This window comes from Grammomys surdaster, unplaced genomic scaffold (genome assembly GCF_004785775.1).
Source record: "Grammomys surdaster isolate TR1022 unplaced genomic scaffold, NIH_TR_1.0 842, whole genome shotgun sequence".
Lineage (NCBI taxonomy): Eukaryota > Metazoa > Chordata > Mammalia > Rodentia > Muridae > Grammomys > Grammomys surdaster.
In genome coordinates, this window is record NW_021605261.1 from 376,483 (window position 1) to 399,427 (window position 22,945).

Below are 22,945 nucleotides of genomic sequence, written 5' to 3' on the forward strand. Positions count from 1 at the left end.
AAGTAAGAGTGGAATTGAAAGCTTGTACAAATCCCACAATCCATAAGAGGGCTGAGCCCTAATAAACCCACTGCAAATTTAAAGTATCACAGTGGCCAGTGCACGTGGTACACCTATGTTACTGAGCAAACTTGGTCAGCTATAGTGGAATACTGTGGAATTCTGGTGCTTTGTCTTCCATCTCACTGGGGATCTGGCTTGCTCCTTAAGTTGAGAAAAATCACATACTTACATCCAAAGTCTAGTTCATTTTAGTAAGTAGGTTCCCCACCCTCACAATGATATCCATATTTTATACTATGATTTCCTCACAACATGGATTATTTTACAAGCATTTCCTTAGTTTTGTCATTATGTACACTGGAACAAGCTCAGTGTTTAGAGGCTTAAATTACCCTTAGTTGATCTCCTCTTCATTTACCAGGAAATATTTGTATGTTGAACAGACAAAGAATCTCTTCTAGGATCAAATTTTGTATTTTGTGGGAATCTGAGAATCATTACCTAACAGCAGTATATACAAGAAAGAGAGGACTGAAAAATAGGCTAAGAGATTAGATAAGATGGTGGAACAGGTCTCAAACAAAAGCCTATAATTGTAGAAAACCAAAAGCTACATTTAAGAGGAACAGAGTTGGAAAGGAATCACTAAGGACACTCCAAAAGTGTTGGAAAATAAATTAACATATGAAATGATTTTATAAAACTATTAGAACCTCATTTGTGTGATCTGTTTTCGTAATGGTAGAAACAGATTAGGTGCAAACAAGAACATGGTGTCTTAGGGCTAATGTTGCTGTTGATGAAACACTATGACCACAACAACTTGAGAAGGACAGAGTTTATTTGGCTTATACTTCCAAATCACTGTTCATCATCAAAGGAAATCAGGACAGAAACTCAAACAGGGCAGGAACCTGGAGGCAGGGGATGATGCAGAAGCCATGGAGGGGTGTTTCTTAGTGGCTTGCTATCTATGGTTTGATCAGTCTTCTTTCGTATAGAACCCAGCAGTACCATTCCAGGAGAGATACAACCCACAGTGAGCTGGTCCACCAATCACTAATTAAGACAATTTCTTACAGGTGGATCTTATGGAAAAAAAATCTCAATTTTCTCAATTGAGATTGCCCCTTTTCAAGTAACTCTAGCTTTTGTCAAATTGACATAAAACTAGGCAGCACAACTGTTCCCTTTTCAGCTTGACATACAAACACATTATTGCTATCCACAACCTTTTGTTTCCTGTTCTTTACCAAAGATCATACATTAGTATTGACATTACAATATAAGCATTCCAAAATTTAAAATTCCCACCATTTAAAAAAATTCAAATGCTTAAAAATTCAGTATCTTCAAAGTCTTTTAAACATCTCTCAACTGTAGGCTTCTGTACAACCAAAAAGAAGTTAAATATTTTCTTACTTCAAGAGGTAAAAACCAGGCACAGTCACAATCTGAGTAAAGAACTCTAACTCTAAAGCGTAAATACCTCAATGTTCAGTTTTCTGGAAATGACTTATGATTGTCTCCTCCATGGTCTTTTGCAGTACATACAACTTATATTCCAGGCTCCACTCAACTTCCGCTGCTGTTCTTGGTGGTCATCCCATGTCAGGCATCTCCAAAACTGCTAAGGTCCCTTGCTGCAGCTGGACTGTAATTTTAAAAATATTTTCTTTGGATTCTCTTCAGGGGACTCCAGCCCTGCCACACTGTGTCAAGTCTCACCTGCTCTCCACAACTCCTTTATGCCTTCAAAACCAGTACCACCTGGGGGATTCTGAACTATCAAGTTCAGATGCAAGTACAATCTCGTCTGCTTCTGGAACATAGCTTCTATAAGCTGACTCTGAGGAAATTTCTCCCAAAGATTTCACTTGGTAATGCTGATGAGTTTTAATGAATCTTCAGCCCCAGCTGACCAGCAACTATTGCTCTTGCAAGGCAAAGGATTTACTTTGATTGTTCTGATCCTAGGTGATCCATCCTAGGTGATTCTTCAGCCTCAGCTGACCAGCAGCTATTGCTCCAGCCAAGTGAATGTTTCACTGGACTCTTGTTTATTCACAGCTATTTCTTCAACTCTAGTTGACCAGACACCACAGATTCTTTGCATAAATGGCCCAGTAGTATCTTCACTTCCCTTTCAAACTTCACAAGGTATGCTTCCACTCTGCATTGTTCTCGACATTTTCATCTTCCAGATTCCTATGGAACAGCAAACTGAACTCTCAATATTCAATGGTTCTTCTATCTTCTACCCAGAGCTCCAAAGTCTTTCTCACATCCTTTCCAATCAACATGGTAAGTTCTTTCTCAGCAATACTCCACTATCCTGGTACCAATTCATCTTAATTAGGTTTACTATTGCTGTGATGACACATCATGACCAAGCAACTTGAAGAAGACTGGCTTTATTTGACTTACCCTTCTATGTCATCATGTATCATCAAAGAAATTCAGGACAGGAACTCAAACAGGGTAGGAACCTGGATAAAGGAGTTGATATTCTGAGGACATGGAAGGGTACTGCTTTTTGTTTGTTTCTCTTGGCTTGCTCAGCCTGCTTTCTTATAGAATCCAAGACAGGCCAGGGATGGCACCATTTACTATGAGCTAGGCTGTTGACCATCAATCTCTAATTAAGAAAATACCTCATAGCCCGTTCCTTTGGAGACCTTTACTCAATTGAGGTTCTCCCCTTTTAAATAACTGTAGCTTGAGTCACGTTGACATAAAGCTAGCTAGCACAGATAGTGACTTAATTTTCCCCAGTTGCTGTGATAAAATTATGATCAAAAGGAACTTGGGTAGGAAATCTTATAGCTTATACCCTATCATGAAGGGAAGTCAGGGCAAGAACTCAATACAGGAACCTGTGGCAGGGGCTGAAGCGGAGGATATGGTGGAATGCTGCTTATTGGCTTCCTCTACATGGCTTGCTTAGTGTTCTTTATTGTATAAGCTAGGACAATTAGGGGGTGGCATGCTCATAGTGGGCTCAACTCTTTACATCTATAATTAATTGAGAAAATGTTCCACTGACTCTCATATAGGCCAATCTGATAAAGCCTTAATTGAAGTTCCCTCTTCTCAGATGATGTAGCTTGTGTCAAGTTGACAAACAAAACAAACAAGCGAATAAATCAACAAACAAACAAAAAACCTAACCAACAAAATTTGGATGACAACAAGAGTAATAAAGACCTGAAAAACTAAAACTAACCAATGAGATATTCTTAAAAGTATTTGGTTACTATCCTGTGCTTGACTTTATTCCAGCAAGCTGTAGTTATAGATGTCAAAGATAACTTGCTGATTACCTAGTAATTCTTATAATTAATTAAATGCAAAATTTATCTTCCATATCTTTATGATGTTTAACTTCTTTTATGCTCCTAAAAACATCTGATAAGATTTTTCTTATCAAGAACATATTACCCAATGTATCTTGAAGCTGTCCATCAGCTTAAGATCAAGCAGGGATCTCCTTGATCACAGCTTAAAGTTTAATAATCAGCACAGTGCTTATAAAGGGAAAAACTACAAAACTGATGTCCAGGGCAGGGTGTAACACAGGATAGCAAGAGCACGGCAGCCAATCTGGTAAATTTCCATTTCTCAGTATCCACTATTTCCAGTAAGTCAAATCTTGCAGCTGAGCCAAGGGAAATGTATCTGTCCAGGCTGTTAATGCCTGTGGTGGCAGATGTTCAAGGTTTGCTTAGCCTGTTCAGGCTGAAGAGGTCACAGTATCACAGGTGAGTTCAGTTTACTTTGAACACTTGCCATTGGCCAAGAAAAATATGTCAGGGAATATTTATACCTCAGCCGCCCATCAATTCCTGCTTCTCTTAACATTCATCAGAACTGGTTTTGCTTCATCATTTCATCTGCAAACTGTGAGTAGAACAGAACAGACTCAGATAATACCAAAGTTCTCCCTTTCTGCATAATATATGTACAGTCTGTGTATGGTGGTGCATGATTCTAATCCCAACACACTGGAAGAAGAAGAAAGTAGCTCTCAGTGAGTTCAAGATAAGCCTGGTTTCTATATTGAGTCTGATGATGGCCAGGGCTACATGAGGAGACTTTGTCACAGTATTTTTCTCACTGATGTTGTTTTCCTCCTTTTCTTGAGCTTCAGTGAAAAAATAATGTGACATATATTTATTTGCCTTCTCTTTTCATAACCATTTTTTTTTCTTCCATCACAAAAATCCTCTGATGTCCATTTGCAAAATGAACTTTCTTCACTTCCACTTTCCACCCATTTTAGAGAATGAAATTCTCCCCTCCCCCATCATCCTACCTCCTACTACCCTCTCTCATCTCTCCTTCTCTTTCTTTTTTCCTCTTCTCCCACATCTCTGTCTCCTCCTTTTCTTCTTTCTAATGAAGGACAGCCTATTGTAACTGAACACAATAAATAACAATGTAAATTTCCTTCAGAACCATTCAGACACTCCTATTCAGGAAGGTCAAGATAAAATACATAATGGGTATTTACAGAGAGTGTGGAAGATAGTGTGGATAATAGGTGAGAAATGACAGTGACTCACTTCTATTTCCTCTTCACTTCAGCAATATTCTCTATGAATGGACTCTCCATTGATCAGTGTTATGTCCTGTTTATTCTTTTTAGCATACTTCAAGAGATAAATTTAAGATTTCTTTTTCAATATCAATATTATCTGTTATCTACCTCCACTAAAATAATAGTGTATGTGTGCGTGCGCGTGTGTGTTCTTTCAGTCTAGCCTTTCTATCTCCAACACTCTGTAGTCAGAGTGGGTAGATTTGAGTTGTCAGTGAGAGAACCTTCAAGGCAGAAGGGCCTCAATTAGATACTTTTAGTTGTGTTCTGCACCCACAGAGATTTACTCAGGTGATTCTACTGTAAGTGATTGTCTATATGATAGATGTCTGTAGATGTATTAGTCCAGTATGTTACACATGATTGTAATCCCAGTATAGGCAAGAGCATCCATGCATATTGAGGCTAGCCTGATCTATATATTAAGTTCTGGGGCAGCCTACACTATATGGAGAGTGCTTGTCTCATTCAGATCATCCACACACTAAATTATGTTGTTTATTAACATGTAATTAAGAGAACTCTATATTTTCAGATTTAATCAAATTGAATTTCTCAGAAACAGAATTTTAAAAAATAAATAATTCAAAGGAATACCACTAGTGCTAAGGTAATATAAGAACTGTTAGTATTTCCTCACTACTGTAACCTTCAAGTAGAGAGAGAGTTCTTTGGAAGATCCAGATCAAACTCTGAGAAGATCAGGTAAGCCTTATGATGTTTTGCTGTATATTTTAGTTCATTTATTATTTAGGCTTCAGTTACATTTCTGATGTCAGATTTTTTTGGGTGGAAACTGAAATTATGAAAAGTTTTATACAAGACCTTATAAGTATAAGTGAGTAACTTGTCAGAAGCACACACATTGGCATTAGTAATTTCAAGTATCACTCAGTAGTCAAGTCACAGAAGCCTCATTCAGAGAGAACAAGTTATTCAAACTCTACTTTAAAGTCAAAAGACACACTTTAAATAAATAATTTCTCATTTTTTTCAGAATGAAAACATGCAGGTAATAAAAATTAAAAATATTCTAGATTAAATGCATGGACTCTGTGACCAAATTTTTGTTATGAAATCTTCTGGGGGGTGGCTAGCTCTGTGACTTTGGATAATTTGGTTGACATCTGTGTAGCTACATTTCCCCTTCTGTATGTGTAGAACTATGTTAATTCTTCCTGCATGGAATTATAAGCAAATATGTTTAACATATTACTAGTTGTTTCCTCATGCATAGTCAGATGATTTATGGCTGCAATAAAGTATTATAAGATTTAGTTAACACCATTGATGTTATTTATTTCATTAGAGTAAGTATTTGTACAAATAAGATACTTAAATGGTGCTTGGCACTTACTGACTTCTCAGTAATTAGTGTTCAGGATTGCAATAAATACTTAATTCACAAAATGAATCCTGTCTTTTTACTTCTAGCTGAATAATTATGGACAACATGAATGAATATCTGATTAACTTTAAAGGATATAATTTTGAGAAAGCTCTTGCAAACATTGAGGATTTAGAAAAGATGGAAGATTTTGAAATTAGAGATGATGATGTCTTCATCATCACGTACCCAAAATCTGGTAAGTGTCATCAATATCTCCTTTGGTTTAGTACTATGTGTGTAAAACTGGTTCCTGTATCCAAGAGCAGCAAAACCACATTTACATGAGAATTTATGATCAGATAAAATGCAAATGAAATTTTAATCTGTACAATAGAAGGCCACTTTAAGTGCATATACTGTACACTATGATGACAAGTTATGGGAATGAAATGTGCAGCATAGAGCCAAGAGCAGACATTTGTTCAGCACTGACTTGTTGCAAGAACTGATTTGTTCTTGCAGACAGGAATGATACAGTCTGAAATCTTTTCTTCTGATTGCAAATGCTTCATGACGTAGTATGAATCTTATACTGAATATCATTTACATTAAAATTTTTCCACAGAAATTGAGATCTACTTAACACAGCTTAAGAAGCATGTGTAAAATCGAGTTTTTCCTCCTTGCCCCAGGCGCAGGGAATAATGGCTCAGAGACTCAAAATATATCTACAAACACCTAGGTCATAAGCTTTGGTTAGTTCCTTGATTAGATCATAACTTAATATATCATTTATTTGAATCTAAGTTCTAGTACATGACTGGTTACCTCTATTCAACTCCCATGCTTCAGGTCTTCTCCATGTTTCTGGACTCCTTCTCCCCACCCATATGTTTTCCTTTATCTCTGTACCAGATTTCTAAACTTCTATTACTTTGGATGACATACATTTATGAACCATATGACAGTTCATTCTACATCTTCTTCATTCCATGGGAAACTTTTCCCCTAAGTTATTGTTATTATAGAACAACATAGTAAATGCAATATACAGAAAATCAGTAGCCAACATCAATCTAAATGGAGATAAACTTGAAGCAATCACACTAAAATCAGGGATTAGAGAAGGTTTCCCACTCTCTAGCTATCTATTCAATACAGTACTCAAAGTCTTAGCCAGAGCAATTAGGCAACAAAAGGAGGACAAAGGGATACAAATTGCAAAGAAAGAAACCAAAATTTCACTATTTGCAGATGATATAATAGTATACTTATGTGACCCCAAAACTTCCACCAGAAAATTCCTAAACCTGATAAACAACTTCAGCAAAGTGGCTGGATATAATATCAACTCAAACAAATCTGTAGCCTTCCTCTACTCAAAAGATAAACAGGCTGAAAAAGAAATTAGGGAAATGACACCCTTCACAATAGTCACAAATAATACAAAATACCTTGGTATGAATCTAACCAAGCAAGTGAAAGATCTGTATGACAAGAACTTCAAGTCTCTAAAGAAAGACATCGAAGAAGATCTCAGAAGATGGAAAGATCTCCCATGCTCATGGATTGGCAGGATTAATATAGTAAAAATGGTGATCTTGCTGAAAGCAATCTACAGATTCAACACAATCCCCATTAAAATTCCAACTCAATTCTTCATAGAGATAGAAAGTGCAATTTGCAAATTCATTTGGAATAACAAAAAACCTAGGATAGTGAAAACTATTCTCAACAATAAAAGAACTTCTGGAGGAATCACCATCCCTGACCTGAAAGTGTACTACAGAGCAATAGTGATAAAAATGGCATGGTATTGGCACAGAGACAGGCAAGAAGATCAATGTAATAGAATTGAAGACCCAGAAATGAACCCACACACCTATGGTCACTTGATCTTTGAAAAAGGAGCTAAAACCATCCAGTGGAAAAAGGACAGCATTTTCAACAAATCATGCTGGTTCAATTGGAGGTCAGCATGTAGAAGAATGCAAATTGACCCATCCTTATCTCCTTGTACAAAGCTGAAGTCCAAGTGGAAATAGGACCTTCACATAAAACGAGATACACTGAAAGTAATAGAAGAGACGGTAGTGAAGACCCTTGAATACCTAGGCACAGAGGAAAAGTTCCTGAACAGAACACCAATGGCTTATGCTCTAAGAGCAAGAATTGACAAATGGGACCTCATAAAATTGCAAAGCAAATTTTAAAAGTAAGGTAAAGTACACTGTCAATAGGACAAAATGGTAACCAACAGATTGGGAAAAGATCTTTACCAATCTTACATCTGATAGAGGGCTAATATCCAATATGTACAAAGAACTCAAGAAGTTAGACTACAGAGAACCAAATAACCCTATTAAAAATGGGGTACAGAGTAAAACAAAGAATTCTCAACTGAGGAAACTTGAATGGCCAAAAAGCACCTAAAGAAATGTTCAACATCCATAGTCATCAGGGAAATGCAAACCAAAACAACCCTGAGATTCCACTTCACACCAGTCAGAATGGCTAAGATCAAAAACTCAGGTGATAGTAGATGCTGGCAAGGATGTGGAGAAAGAGGAACACTTCTCCATTGTTGGTGTTACTGCAAGATGGTACAACCACTCTGGAAATCAGTCTGGCAGTTCCTCAGAAAATTGGACATAGTATTATCTGAGGATCCAGCTGTAGCACTCCTGGGCATATACCTAGAATATGCTTGAACATATAATAAGGACATATGCTCCACTATGTTCATAGCAGCCTTATTTATAATAGCCAGAAGCTTGAAAGAATCCAGATGTCCTTCAACAGAGGAATGGATACAAAATATGTGGTACATTTACACAATGGAGTATTACTCAGCTATAAAAAACAATGAATTCAAGAAATGCTTAGGTAAATGGATGGAACTAGAAAATATCATCCTGAGTGAGGTAACCCAATCACAAAAGAACACACATGGTATTCACTCACTGATAATTGGATATTAGCCCTGAAACTTGAAATATCCAAAGTCAGACCACAGACCACATGAAGCTCATGAAGATAGAAGACCAAGTGTGTGTGCTTTGGTCCTTCTTAGAAGGAGTAACAACATACTCAAGGGAACAAATATGGAGATAGAATGTGGGACAGAAACTGAAGGAGGGGCCATCTGGAGACCATTCCACCTGAGTATCCATCCCATGTGCAGTCACCAAAGGTAGATGCTGATGTGGATGTCAGGAAGTGCATACTGGCAAGAGCCTGATATACCTGTCTCCTTAGAAGTCTGCAAGAGTCTGACATAATCAGAGGTGAATGCTCACAGCTAACCATTGAACTGATCAAGGGGTTCCCAATGGAGGAGTTAGAGAGAAGACTGAAGGAGCTGAAAGGGTTTGTGGCCCCATGAGGAGACAAACAATACCAACCAATCAGAGCTCCCAGAGTCTAAACCACCAGTCTGGGAGCACTTAGGGAGAGGCCCATGGCTCCAGCTGTATATGTAAGGGAGGATGGTCTTGTCAGGCATAGGTGGGAGAGGAGGTCCTTGGTCCCGTGAAGGCTGGACGACTAGTATGGGATAATTCGAGGGTGGGGAGGTAGGAGTGGGGGGGTATGTGAGGAGGGCACATCCCCATAGAAGCAGGAGGAGGGGGATTAGATAGGGGGTTCCTGTTCAGGGTGTTGGGGTGGGGGGAGATGGGGTAAGGCGATAACATCTGAAATGTAAATAAAATATCCAATAAAAAATAACTCCAAAAAAAGAGAATATATCCTTAAGGATCTGTTAGTTTACAGTCGTTTAGGGAATGATTTGATTGTTCACACAGCCACAGTAATTGAATTTTTGTCCTGTAATTGTCCAACTCAACCATAATTCAATTGTGAGCATTAAGCTCTGCGTTCTCAGTAGTTTTATTCCATTTATACAGAGGTGTGCTATTTGGCCCTTAAAGGTCTATCAGCCTTTTTGTATTTAGCATTAACATTTTCAAAAGCTAAAGATTCAATTAAACTTTCTTTAGCAGGTGGATCTCATATTGCTCTATTTAGAGCTGTAGTTAGTCTTTGTAAAAAGATTTATTTGAACCCTGGGTTATCTCTGTATACAATTCAGTTTGTCCCTGTTGTTCAACCTTGTCCCAAACACTTAAAGCTATATTGTATGATACTGTTCCAGGACATTGTTGTAGGAGATCATCATCAAGGGTAAGCTGTACTCTTAATTCAGAATATGGACCTTTAGTTGGTAATTGATTCTTGACAATATCAATGCTTCTAGTCCTACTTTGTTGCTCCATGATTGAAGCCTCATATTTCCATGTTCTTAGCCATTTTAATTGAGGGCCAGGCCATAGAATGGCTATTACTAAGTCTCACCAATCTTTTGGAGTTATATGATTATGTGACCCAGTTACTAAATACCTGTTTCATCTATGTTGAGTGTAGGCCATAATTTGTTGTTGCCTCCTTAAATCTTTTAAAATCCTGGGCTTCTATAGTTTGCCATTTGAATTCTCAATAAGGTTTTGGGTTTCTCTCATCTCCTGATAATTTCTTTATCAGGGCTGAGAAAATCCTTTCAAGTTTCTTAACAGATATATATTTCCCTGAAGTCTTGTTACAAGATGGTGTAGTATGTTCTGATCTTGCTTCCTCTGTCTCTTAGTGTTGTTTCAATTTTATTTAGACTTATTTGTAAATTTTCAGCCTTTCCTGTTTCATTATTATCATATATTTTTAATTCTTTTGTTCATCCATTCATTGATAAATTCATTCACTTTTCATTGCAATATTTTCCCCCATCTACCATGACCCGCTTCACACAGCTTCTCCCTCTACTCCCCTGTCCCCTTCTTCTCTGAGAGATGAACTCTCTTTGCCTAGCATATCACCCTACACTGGCAGATCAATTTACTGCAAGACTAGATGCATCCTCTTCTACTGAGGCCAGACAACACATCCCAGTTAGGGAAACAGAATCCACAGGAAGGCAACAGGTTGAGGGACAACTACCACTCCAGTTGTTGTGGGACCTACATGAAGACAAAGATGCTTATCTGCTACATATGTGTGGGAAGCCTAGTTCTAGCCCATGCTCACTCTTTGGTTGGTAGTTCAGTGGCTGGGAGATTCCAAGGGTCCAGGTTAGTTGACTCTGTTCCTGTGGAGTCTCTATACTCTTTGGATTCCTCAGTTCTACTTTCAACTGTTCCATAAGACTCCTTGAGCTCCATCTAATGATAGGCTGTGGGTCTTACCATCTGCTTCCATTAGCTGCTGGTGGAGACTCTCAGAGAACTGTTATGCTAGGTTGCTGTCTACAAGAATAACAGAGTATCATTAATAGTGTCAGGAATTGGTTCTTGTCTATTTGTGTAGGTTTCAATTCTGAAAACTCATTCAGTTGGCCAATCATTCCATGTCTGTTCCATCTTTGTCTTTACATATCTTCTATGGCCAATGATTTTGTGGGTGGGTTGCTGTCCATAACACTCCACCGGGAGTATTGCTTGGCTACAGAAGGTATCCATTTCAGTCTCCATATTCCTGCACTGCTAGGTGTCTCAGGTGGAATTACTTTCAGACTCCCTTGGCTCTCCCCCTGTCCCAGGTTGCTGGCACATTCTAGAGATGACCCACTTCCCAGTGTTGATTTCTATTTTCTCTCCCCTACTCTTCCTACACCTGATCCTACTGCCCCCATTTCCTTCTTCATTTGCTCTCCAACCCAGATCCTACCATCCATCTACCTCCAATATCTATTTTATATCCCCATCTGAGAGAGATTCAGTCATCCTCTCTTGGGCCTTCCTTGTTATTTGGCTTCATTGGGTTTGTAGATTATAGCATGGTTATCTTGTATTTTATGACTTATACCCACTTATTACATACCATGCCTATCCTTTCATGTGTCTGAGTTACCTCATTTAGAATGATAATTTCTAGTTCCATCCATTTCCATGCAAAATTCTTGATGTCCTTATTTTTAAAAGCTGATTATTATTTCATTGTGTAAATGAACCAAATTTTAAAAATCCATTTTTCAGTTGCAGGATATCTGGCTTGTTTGCAGTTTCTGGCTATTATGAATATAGCTGCTATGAACATAATTGAGCAAGTGTCCTTCTGGGATGGTGGAACATCTTTTGGGTATATGCCTAGGAGTGTGATATAGGTGCATCTTGAGGTACAACTATTTTCAATTTTCTGAGACACTGACAAATTGATTTCCAGAGTGCTCATACAAGTTTGCACTCCCATCAGCAATGAAGGAGTGCTCTTTCTCCATATCCCTGTTCCTGTTCCTTGGAATGTGTGCTATTCCTTGAGTTTTTATGTTAGCCACTCTGAAGCATGTAAGATGGAATCTCAGAATCATTTTGATTTGTGTTTCCCTGATGACTAAGGACACTGAACATTCTTTAAGTTTTCTGGTCCATTAGAGATTTCTCTGTTGAGAAGTCTGTTTAACTCTGTACTGATTTTTAATTGGGTTGTCTGGATGATTGGTGTCTATCTTCTTGAGTTCTTTATATTTTTTAGATATTAACTCTGTGTCAGATATCAAGTTGGTGAAAATGTTTCACTAATTTGTAGGCCATCATTCTGTCCTTTTAGCAGTATTCTTTGTCTTACAAAAACTTTTCACTTTTATAAGGTTGCATTTATTAATTGTTGAACTTAGTGCCTGATCTATGGGTGTTCTATTCAGGAAGTTGTCTCCTACACTAATGAGTTCAAGGCTACTCCTTACTTTCTGTTCTATTAGGTTTAGTGTATCCAGTTTTCCTTTGAGGTATTTGAATCACTTGGACTTGAGTTTTGTGCAAAGTAAAAAATATGGATCTATTTGTATTCCTCTACATGCAGAATCCAGTTAGACCAGCACCATTTCTTGAACAGGCTCTTCTTTTTCCATTGTATGGTTTTGACTTCTTTGTGAAAATCGGATATCTCTAGCTATGTGGTTTAATTTCTAGGACTTCAGTTCAATTCCACTGATCAACCTGTCTGTTTCTATACCAATACCATGGAGTTTTTGTAACTATTTATCTGTAGTATAGCTTGAAGTCAGGGATGGTGATATGTAATATTTCCAGAAGTTGTTTGTTTTTGTTTGTTTGTTTGTTCAGGATTCTTTTAGCTACTCTGGGTTTTCTTGTCTTTCCATATAAAGATGAGAATTGTTCTTTCAAGATCTGTAAAGAATTGTGTTGAAATTTTTATGGGAATCCCATTGAATCTGCATATTGCTTTTAGGAAGATGTCTGTTTTCACCATGTTAACCATACCAATCCATGAACATGGAAGCTCTTTCAAACTTCTGATACTTTCTTCAATTTCCTTCTTCACAAACTTGAAGTTCTTGTCATACAGGTCCTTTGCTTGCTTGTTATAGTTACACCAAGATATTTCATATTATTTGTGGCTATTACAAAGGGAGTTTTCTCCTTAACTTCCTTCACAGTCCATTTGTCATTTGTATAAAGGAGAGCTATTGACTTCTTTGCGATAATTTTGTGTCTAGTCACTTTGCTGAAGTTGTTTATCAACTGTCAGAGTATTCTGGGATAATTTTATTTCTTTTTTGTGTATACTATCATATCATCTGTGAACTACAATATTTGGACATTTTCCTTCACAATTTGTATCCCCTTGATCTCTTTTAGTTGTCTTATTGCTCTAACTAGGACTTGAAATACTACATTGATGAACTTTAAGGAAGTCTCAGAGAAAATTACCACTGCCTGTGATGCACAGTATGAAGGGACCTAATATACAAAATGAATATATTCCTGATGATCAAGAGAAAAATGTGTCATAAGGCTCCAAACAACAGTAATATATAAATGCTACTAACCCTGGTGTAAGTTTAGCACAATATATACATGTAGGGTCTAATAAGACTGTATCTATTAACATCTACAAATAGTATCTATTCAAAGGAAATTTAGAGTACCACAAAAAGACTTTCCATGGAACATAGAATACAGAGAAAATATAGGAATAATTTGAATAATCACTATCAAGAAATGAAGACAAAAACTTCCTATACAATTCAAAATTGAAATCAGTATTGTTGTTTTTAAAAGATAATTCCAATCATTTGATTTTACCAAATGAAGACTCAAGAGCCAGATGATGGGTTGAAAGCCTGCCTAGCTTAGAGAGACAGAGAAAGAACCCAGCTGACATTCCTCCTCAATTGTCATCCCGGAAAAAGAGTCTGCTTTCTGTCTCTACACTGTCTTAAAAACACTTCAGGTCGAGTGTTCCTCTTTTGTACTTCATATGTCTCTCTATTTGACCTCTTGACTTCATCCACTCTCTGTTTTTTCCTGTGTTAACTCCATGTCAGACAGCTGCTTGTTCTGCTTGTTAAACTACTGTTGACTTTATTTAATCTTGTTTACAATTATCACAGAGCTCTAGGATTAAAGGTAGGTGCTAGGATAGAGCCACAGCACAACCAGAGACAGATTTTTCTAGTATACAATCTCACTATGTGATCAAATGTCCTGCAACATAGGGCCTCTGTTTATATCTTTCTAGTGTTATCTAACTATACAGAAAAATGAAGCAAAAACTCCCCATGTGCATTAGTATACTTGGGATATTTTTAAAAAGCATCAATGACTTTGTGATGGATGGCATTACCATGGATATTTATTATTTAAACCCACCTCAGGATTGTTATCTATTTTTACAGGTACCATCTGGACTCAGCAGATCCTCAGCTTGATTTATTATGAGGGTCACCGGAACAACACTGAAAACATATCAACAATAGATAGAGCACCGTTCTTGGAGTACAATATTTATAATTTAGACTATGCCAAAATGTCATCACCTCGCATCTTCACTTCCCACCTTCCATATTACTTAGTTCCAAAAGGTCTCAAGGAAAAAAAGGCTAAAGTATGTAAGAGAGCTTATTACTTCTTGCATAGATAAAATACTTTAATTATTGGATAATATCATTATTTCAGAATTTGTTCTTGAGCATTCTTCTACCAGTTTCCCTAGAATCCATGTCATGAATGGAACTGCAGAGCCACACATAGAAGAGTATTCAACTGAAAGAGGTGGTGTTGTACTTCTGAAGAAAATGAATAATCATGTATTTTTGAAATCAGCAAAAGATGAATTCTTATGTTTTCCTTTAGTAACTTGACACATCATGCTTAAATTTTCGTCAGTGTGGTAGTTATTGGATGATGACTCACACTGGTTTTAATGTCCATACCTGCACTGAATAATGAGATAAAATCTGTTTGATATTTATTAGCCATGATCAGTTATGATTTTGTGAAAGGGCTCTACTATCTGCCTAGATTTTTCATTACTATAACTTTAGTATAATTTTCCTCCTGAATTTGATTCTGTGACTTTTGGATACTAATATAGTTATGCTTGTGACCTATCTTATGTTTTATAAATCTTTATAATGTTGTGCTTTAATTTGATTAGAATATTCTTATTTATAATATCAATCATATTGACTTTTAAAAATATAATCTTGCCAGGCAATGGTGGCACATGTCTTTAATCCCAGCATTTGGGAGGCAGAGGCAGGTGGATTTCTGAGCTTGAGGCCAGCCGGGTCTACAGAGTGAGTTTCAGGACAGCCAGGGCTACACAGAGAAACCCTGTCTCGAAAAATAAATAAATAAAATAAACTCATCAATTAACTGTCTTCTTTATCATATTTTTATTATTTAAACCATTTTAAATTAAATGTACTTTGGCCATTTTCTACCTCTTTCCCAAGTCCTTTCAGATCCTTTCTCCATACCTAGCACCCAACCTTAAGTTCTTCTAAAAAAAAAAAACAAAACCAAAACAAAACCATAATATAATATTGAGACTCTATTTAGAACTATATCTGTTATTGATCTAATACTTGTAATATACTTGTTAATGATTATTCATTTCCCACGTCCTTCCAGATCCTCTCTCTACTCCTATCCTACCTACTTTAAGTTCTTTCTCAAAAGAAAAACCCAAATCAAAACCTATTAGCATAAGACCTCACTCAAGAAATTTTTCTTTGTTTCAAGACTAGAAATATGTTTATTTTTGGTCTAATGCTGTTAATATACTTATTAGTTATTATGCATAACAATATGAGAGAATGTTTAAAATTTATTATTAATTAATTAATTAATATGTCAAATATTGTCCCCCCTTCCAGTTCCCCCATCACAGAGTCCCTTCTCATCCTCCTTCCCCTTCTCCTCTGAGAGGGTGGCCTTCTTGGGTATCCCACAACTCAGGTGCATCAAGACCCTATAGGATTAGGCACATCTCCTACTTCAGGCAACAAAGGCCACACAATATACCAGGGGTCTGTTCAGCATATGTATGCTCTTTGGTTGGTGTCTTAGTCTCTGAAAACTTCCAAGGGTCTAGGTAAGTTGATTATGTTAGTCTTTATATGGAGTATCTATTTCATCCAGGACCTTCAATCCTTTCCACAACTCTTCTGTAAGAGTCCCTGGGATTCTTCCAATTGTTGGCTTGGGGTATCTGCATCTGCTTCAGTCAGCTGGTGGGCAGAGCCTCTCAAGAGGACAATTATACTAGGCTCCTCTCTGCAAGCATAAAAGAATATCATTAATAGTGTCAGGTGCTGGTGTTTGCTAATGGGATAGGTCTTAAGTTGAGCAAGTTCTTGGTTGGCTATTCCTTTAGTCTCTGCTCCATCTTTGTCTCTGCATTTTTTTTTAAAGATAGGACAAATTTTGGCTGGAAAACGTTGTGGGTGGGTTGGTGTCCTTATCCCTCATTGGGGTCCTGCCAGGCTATGGGAGGTAGCCTCTTCTGGTTTTATGTCCTCACTCTCCCACCAAATTCCCTTCCTCTCTCTGCTTCCTATGGCTATGTTATTCCCCCCTTCTAATTGAAACTCAAACATCCTTGATTGAGCCTTCCTTCCTTTCTAACTTCTATGAGTCTGTGGGTTATATCACAGGTATCCTGCACTTCATGGCTAATATCCAGTTATCACTGAGTACATACCATACATGTCCTTTTAAATCTGGGTTATCTCACTCAGGATGGTGTTTTCTAGTACCATACACTTGCCTGCAAAATTTATGATGCCCTTGCTTTTAATAGCTGAATAGTACTCCATTGTGTAAATGAACCACATTTTCTGCATCCAGAACCTGGGTTGTTTCCAGTTTCCTGTTATTATGAATAAAACTGGTTTAAACATAGTGGAACATGAATCTTCTGGGTATATAGTCAGAAGCTGTATCGCAAGGTCTCTAGTTAAAATTTTTTCCAGTTTTCTGAGAAACTGTAGATTGATTTCCAGAGTGGATGTACAAGTTTTTAATCCTACCAGTAATGGAGGTGTGCTCCCCTTTCTCCACATCCTCACCAGGATATGCTGTTGCTTGAGTTTTTGATCTTAGTCATTCTGATTGTTGTAAGGTGAAATCTCAGGATCATTTTGATTTGCAATTTCCTTGATGGCTAAAGATGTCAAACATTTATTTAAGTGCTTCTCAGTCGTTGAGGTTCCTCTGTTGAGAATTTTCTTTTTAGTGCTGTATCCTATTTTTAATTTGTGTGTGGTTTTTTTTGGTTTGTTGGAGTCTAACTTCTTTAGTTCTTTATATATTTTTGGATATTAGCTCTCTGTCAGTTGTAGAGCCAGTGAAAATCTTTTTCCAACTTGTAGGTTGCCATTTTGTCCTGTTGACATTGTCCTTTGCCTTACAGGATCTTTTCAGTTTCATGAGGTCTCATTTATCAATTGTTGATTTTAGAGCCTGAGACATTGATATTCTGTTCAGGAAATTGTCTCTTATACAAATGCATTCAAGGCTATGTCCCACTTTTTCTTCTATGAGATTGAGTGTATCCAGTTTTATTTTAAGGTCCTTGATCCACTTGGACTTGAATTTTATGCAGGGTGATAAATATGAATCTACTTGTATTTTTATACATGCAGACATCCAGTTAGACCAGCACTATTTCTTTGAGATGCTTTTTTTTTTTTCTGCCAATGTATGATTTTGGCTTCTTTGTCAAAGATCAAATGTCCATAGGTGTGTGGGTTTATTTCTGGGTCTTCCATTCAATTTCATTGACCAACCTCTTTGTTTCTATGCAGACACAATGCAGTTTTTATAACTATTGTTTTATAATACAGCTGGAAATCAGTCATGATGATGCCTCCAGAAGTTCTCTTATTGTTCAGGATTAATTTAGCTATCCTGGGTTTTTTGCTTTTCCCTATGAAGTTGAGAATTCCTCTTTCAAAGTTTTTAAAGAATTGTGCTGGAATTCTGATGGGAATTCCATTGAAACTGTAGATTTGGCTTTTAGTTAAGATGGCCATTTTCAGAATGTTAATCCTACTGATCCATAAGCATGAGCTCTCTTCCTATCTTCTGAAATCTTCTTCGGTTTCTATCTTCAGGGACTTAAAGTTCTTTTCATGCTGAACTTTCACTTGTTTGATTGCAGTTACAAGATATTTCATATTATTTGTGGCTATTATGAAGGATATTCCTTCCCAATTTCTTTCTCAGCCCATTTATCACTTGTGTAAAGGAGGGCTACTAATTTCTTTGAGTTAATTTTATAACCAGCCACTTTGCTGAAGTTGTTTATCAGCTGTAGGTATTTTCTGGTAGATTTTTGGGGGTTGCTTATGTATACTATCCATATCATGCATAAATGGTGATACCTTGACTTCTTTCTTTCCAATTTGTTCCCCCCTTGATCTCCTTTTGTTGTTTTATAGCTCTAGCTAGAATTTCAATCAGTATATTGAATAAATAGGGAGAGAGTAGGCAGCCTTGTCTTGTCATGATTTAGTGGGATAGCTTTATGTTTCTCTACATTTAATTTCATGTTTGATATTAATACTTGTTGTATTTAGCTTTTATTATGCTTAGGTATGTGTTTTGTATCCCTGATCTGTCTAAGACTTTTAACATGAAGTAGAGTTGGATTTTGTTGAAGTATTTTCAGCATCTAGTGAGATGATGATGTGATTTTTTCCTTTCAATTTATTTATATAGTGCGTTATGTTGATAGATTTTCATATATTGAACCATCCCTGTATTCCTGGAATAAAGCCTGCTTGATCATGGTGAATGATATTTTTGATGTGTTCTTGGATTTGGTTTGCAAGAATTTTATTGAGTATTTTGACATTGATGGTCATGAAATTTTCTTTGTTGAATCTTTTTGTGGTTCAATTATCAGGGTGAATGTGGCCTTATGGAATTAGTTAGCCAGTGTTCCTTCTGTTTTTATTTTGTGGAATAGTTTGACGAGTATTGGTATTTGCTCTTCTTTGAATGTCTGGTAAGATTCTGTGCTAAAACTATCTGGCCTTGGACTTGTTTTGATTGGGAGATTTTTAAATGGCTGCTTTTATTTCTTCAGGGGTTATAAGATGGCATAGTTTACCAGATCTTGATTTAATTTTGGTAAGTTGCGTCTGTTTTGTGCATTTAGTGTTTTCATTTTATTTTGTTGCAGGAGTATTTTCTTTTCTGGTCCAATTTATTTGGTGTTCTGCAAGCCTCTTGTATGCTTATAACCATCTCCTTCTTTAAGTTAGGGAGTTTTTTTGGTCTATGATTTTGTTGAAGATATTTTCTGGCCCTTTAGACTGGGAATCTTCACCCTCTTTTAGTCCTATTGTTCTTAGGTTTGGTCTTTTCTTAGTGTCTCAAATTTCCTGGATGTTTTGTGTTAGAAACTTTTTACTGTTTCATCTTCATGACATAATTTTTACTCTTTCATCTTCATGACATACGATTCAAGGTCTTGCTCTTCAGGTGTGTTAGGACATCCGGGGCTTACTGTAGTAGGAGAGCTAGCTTCTGATGGTGTCATATTACACTAGCACTTGTTGATTGTGTTCTTGTAATTTGGGGCATTTTCTTTGACCAATGTATCATTTTCTTCTATGGTATCTTCTACACCTGAGATTTTCTCTTCCATCTCTTATATTCTGCTGGTGATGTTTGAGTCTGTAATTCCTGTTTGATTTCCTAGGTGTTCCATCTCCATGGTTGCCTCTGTTAGTGCTTTCTTTATAGGTATTATTTCCATTTTTTATGTCTTGGACTGTTTTATTCATTTCCTTCACCTGTTTGATTACATTTCTTTAAGAGATTTAGTTGTTTCTATCTGTTTGATTATGTTTTCCTGTGGGTTTTTTTGTTTTGTTTTGTTTGTTTTTCAAGACAGGGTTTCTCTGTGTAGCTCTGGCTGTCTTGGGACTCACTCTGTAGACCAGGCTGACCTCGAACTCAGAAATCTGCCTGCCTCTGCCCCCCAAGTGCTGGGATTAAAGGCATGCACCACCACCACTGGCCTGTGTTTCTTTAAGATATGTATTTATATCCTCTTTAAAGGCCTCCATCATCTTCATGAAATGTGATTTAAGGTTAAAATCTTGCTTTTTAGGTGTGTTATAGCATCCAGGGCTTGCAGGGTTCTGATGATGCCCCCATTGCACTGGCTTCTGTTGATTATGTTCTTGCACTTGCCTTTCAACATCTGGTTGTTTCTGGTGTTGGCTGGTCTGGTAGTCTCTCTGGGAGTAGTAAGCCTCTGGGATTGGTTGTCCCAGATAGCTGCAGGCTTTTCTGGATGTAGGCAGCACTGTGGGATGGTATGTGGGTTACTGATCCATGATTGTAGGTGGAGGTCTGGGTGGGAAAGAAGATGGAACTCCCAAGAATTTTCTTTCTGTATGTGGGTACAGTTGATGCTTGTACCAAGATAATACTTCATTTTATAATATTTTCTACTTATTTCCAGTGCTACCTTCACTGTATATCAAATATCTCACATAACTCAATGTCATTTGATATAGCCTTAAAAAATGTGCTTACTTTGTTTACCAACTTTACAAATAATATAAGTTCTAGAAAGCTGAATTATTTTCTTGTACAAATATCAAATACTATGTAAATAAAAGCATTCATGTTTTATAGTATGAAACAAGTTCATAACTAACAAAACTTTCATAACTATTACCTGGATGAATATAAAGATGTCTTTAGAAAATGAATTATATAGTTGTTCAGAACTTATTAGGATAACTAAGAATTAGTAAAGCAACTTTCTGGTTTTTTTCTGCAGATTCTTTATATTTACAGAAATCCCAAAGATGTTTTGATCTCATTTTTTCATTTTTCAAATTGGGTGGTTACCCTTGAAGCTACAGATACCATAGACCATTATCTGGAAAAATTTCTAGATGGAAAAGGTAACAACATTTATCCCTATCACTAATATAAAAAGGAGAGATGACACTTGAACCATCTCAATGTAGGGAACATTTAGCAAAGAGATCGGGGGGCCAGTGTGATGCATATATAGAGTAATAATAATTTTGACCAACCCAACCTAGTACAGAACAATTTTTCAGCCATTGGTAGGACTATGTGACAGCTGTTAACTTTACAATGCTGTGTTAAATAGGAGATATTTTGTAAGACCATAGATGTTTACAAATACTTTATTCATTTTTCCCCTAGCTTATGGCATAGGAAGAGTCAAAAAGTTAAAAAGAGTCAAAGAGCTAAAGTTGAGAATGAATGTGTGCTCTGCATGGCATACACTTGGAAGAATACTGAGTTTTTCATTTTTCCTTTAACTGGAAATCAACAATGAATAATCTGGAAGCTGTATTTCTTAACCAGCTAATTCCTCAAAAACCTCACAGAAAGACTAAGATTCATTAAAATTGCCTTGAGCAAACTACTGAGCAATTATTACTCCATTCTAAAACTCCAAATTAGTCAGGTTTCCTCCCAGACTATATTCCTAGCTTACTTGAAATTTACCATCCTTTCTTGATTCCATTCTCTTCTCTACATGGTTTATCCACTTCTCCGGTAGCTCCTTCCTCTTCTCCTCTTTCTGTTTCTAAGCTTCTTAGAATCAGAAGTCCCACCTATTCTGTTTCTAAAGCTTTGTACTGGCTAAGAAGATTTTATTGGCAAGGTAGAGAATGAAAGAAGGAAAGTTCATGCAAATTTGATATAGGAGCTTCTAAGAATTAACATAACAAAGCCATATTTAACTAACACAAGAGTAAATTTTACACAGTATTTGAAAATACTATGCCTACACAAATAATTTTTTTAAAGTAGCAATATAGACATTCAATTATATGGGTTTCATTTTATTTCCCGACAGTCTAAAGAAGAAAAGAAAAAAAAAATCGAGTTTTGTGTTCAGAATGCAATAGTGCCTTTACTTTGGTCCTCAGTAACTTGTCCTTCAGTTGTAGGGAGCCGTTGGTTTGATCACATTAGAGGCTGGTATGAGCACAGACATGACTTCAATATAATGTTCCTGAGCTATGAAGATTTGAAAAAGGTAAGATGTCTTTGAGTTTAAACCACACACTACCAGCTATCCTCATACCTTGCTGCTCTTTGGTCTTCCTGTTGAAGGAGATTCCTGACACCCAGGTCCTCTTTATTGACTGGTGTATTTCTGGACTCTCTTCTCTATGTAGCCATCCCTTGGGATTTCTACTAGTGTCAATCAAGACAATCTTATGTATTTAGTGTAGACTTGCCTTTTTAAGTAATTATCAACCTTCATTTGTATTAGTAGATTTGGTGTGGTATTTCCATCTATGAACATAGCATGCATTGGCAATCACTCTCTTACACTTTCACCCTTTCTTTGCTCAGGACTCTTCGTAATTCCTAGTAATCATAGTTCAACATTAAAGTTACAAGTTTTTTTGTTGCTTTTTGTTTTCCTACATGAGAGAGAGATGTGGCAACTATTTCTCTGCATTGACTGGTTTCACTTAATCTGGTGTTTTAAGGTTCATCTATTTTCATCAACAGGTTTTTACCTTTGTGTATTTTTAAATAAAACTCATATATAGGTATATATATTGCATTTTTATTCTTTTCTCTATCAAGCAATTTCATGCCTTGACTATAGAGAAAGTGGGACAACATTGGATGCTAATAAGGATTTGGAATGGTGATGCTATTTCATTGGCTATATAACTAGTAACA

The 22,945-nt window shown here is 36.7% G+C and overlaps 1 protein-coding gene across 2 annotated transcripts in view; it reads left to right on the forward strand.

Moving 5' to 3' along the window:
- The first annotated feature begins 2,118 nt into the window (after positions 1–2,118).
- The window catches only part of LOC114634058 (amine sulfotransferase-like), a 62,228-nt gene continuing 41,401 nt past the window's right edge, over positions 2,119–22,945 (forward strand). Inside the window, exons 1-5 of one of the 2 annotated variants that reach the window (XM_028782697.1) lie at positions 2,119–2,307; positions 6,038–6,189; positions 14,623–14,831; positions 21,039–21,165; positions 22,189–22,283. In XM_028782697.1, coding sequence (XP_028638530.1) covers positions 6,048–6,189; positions 14,623–14,831; positions 21,039–21,165; positions 22,189–22,283 — 573 coding nt within the window. In that variant the 5' untranslated portion in view covers positions 2,119–2,307; positions 6,038–6,047. Of the gene's footprint in view, positions 2,308–3,858; positions 3,906–6,037; positions 6,190–14,622; positions 14,832–21,038; positions 21,166–22,188; positions 22,284–22,945 lie in introns of those variants that run through there. The other variant, XM_028782698.1, reaches the window with a different exon arrangement.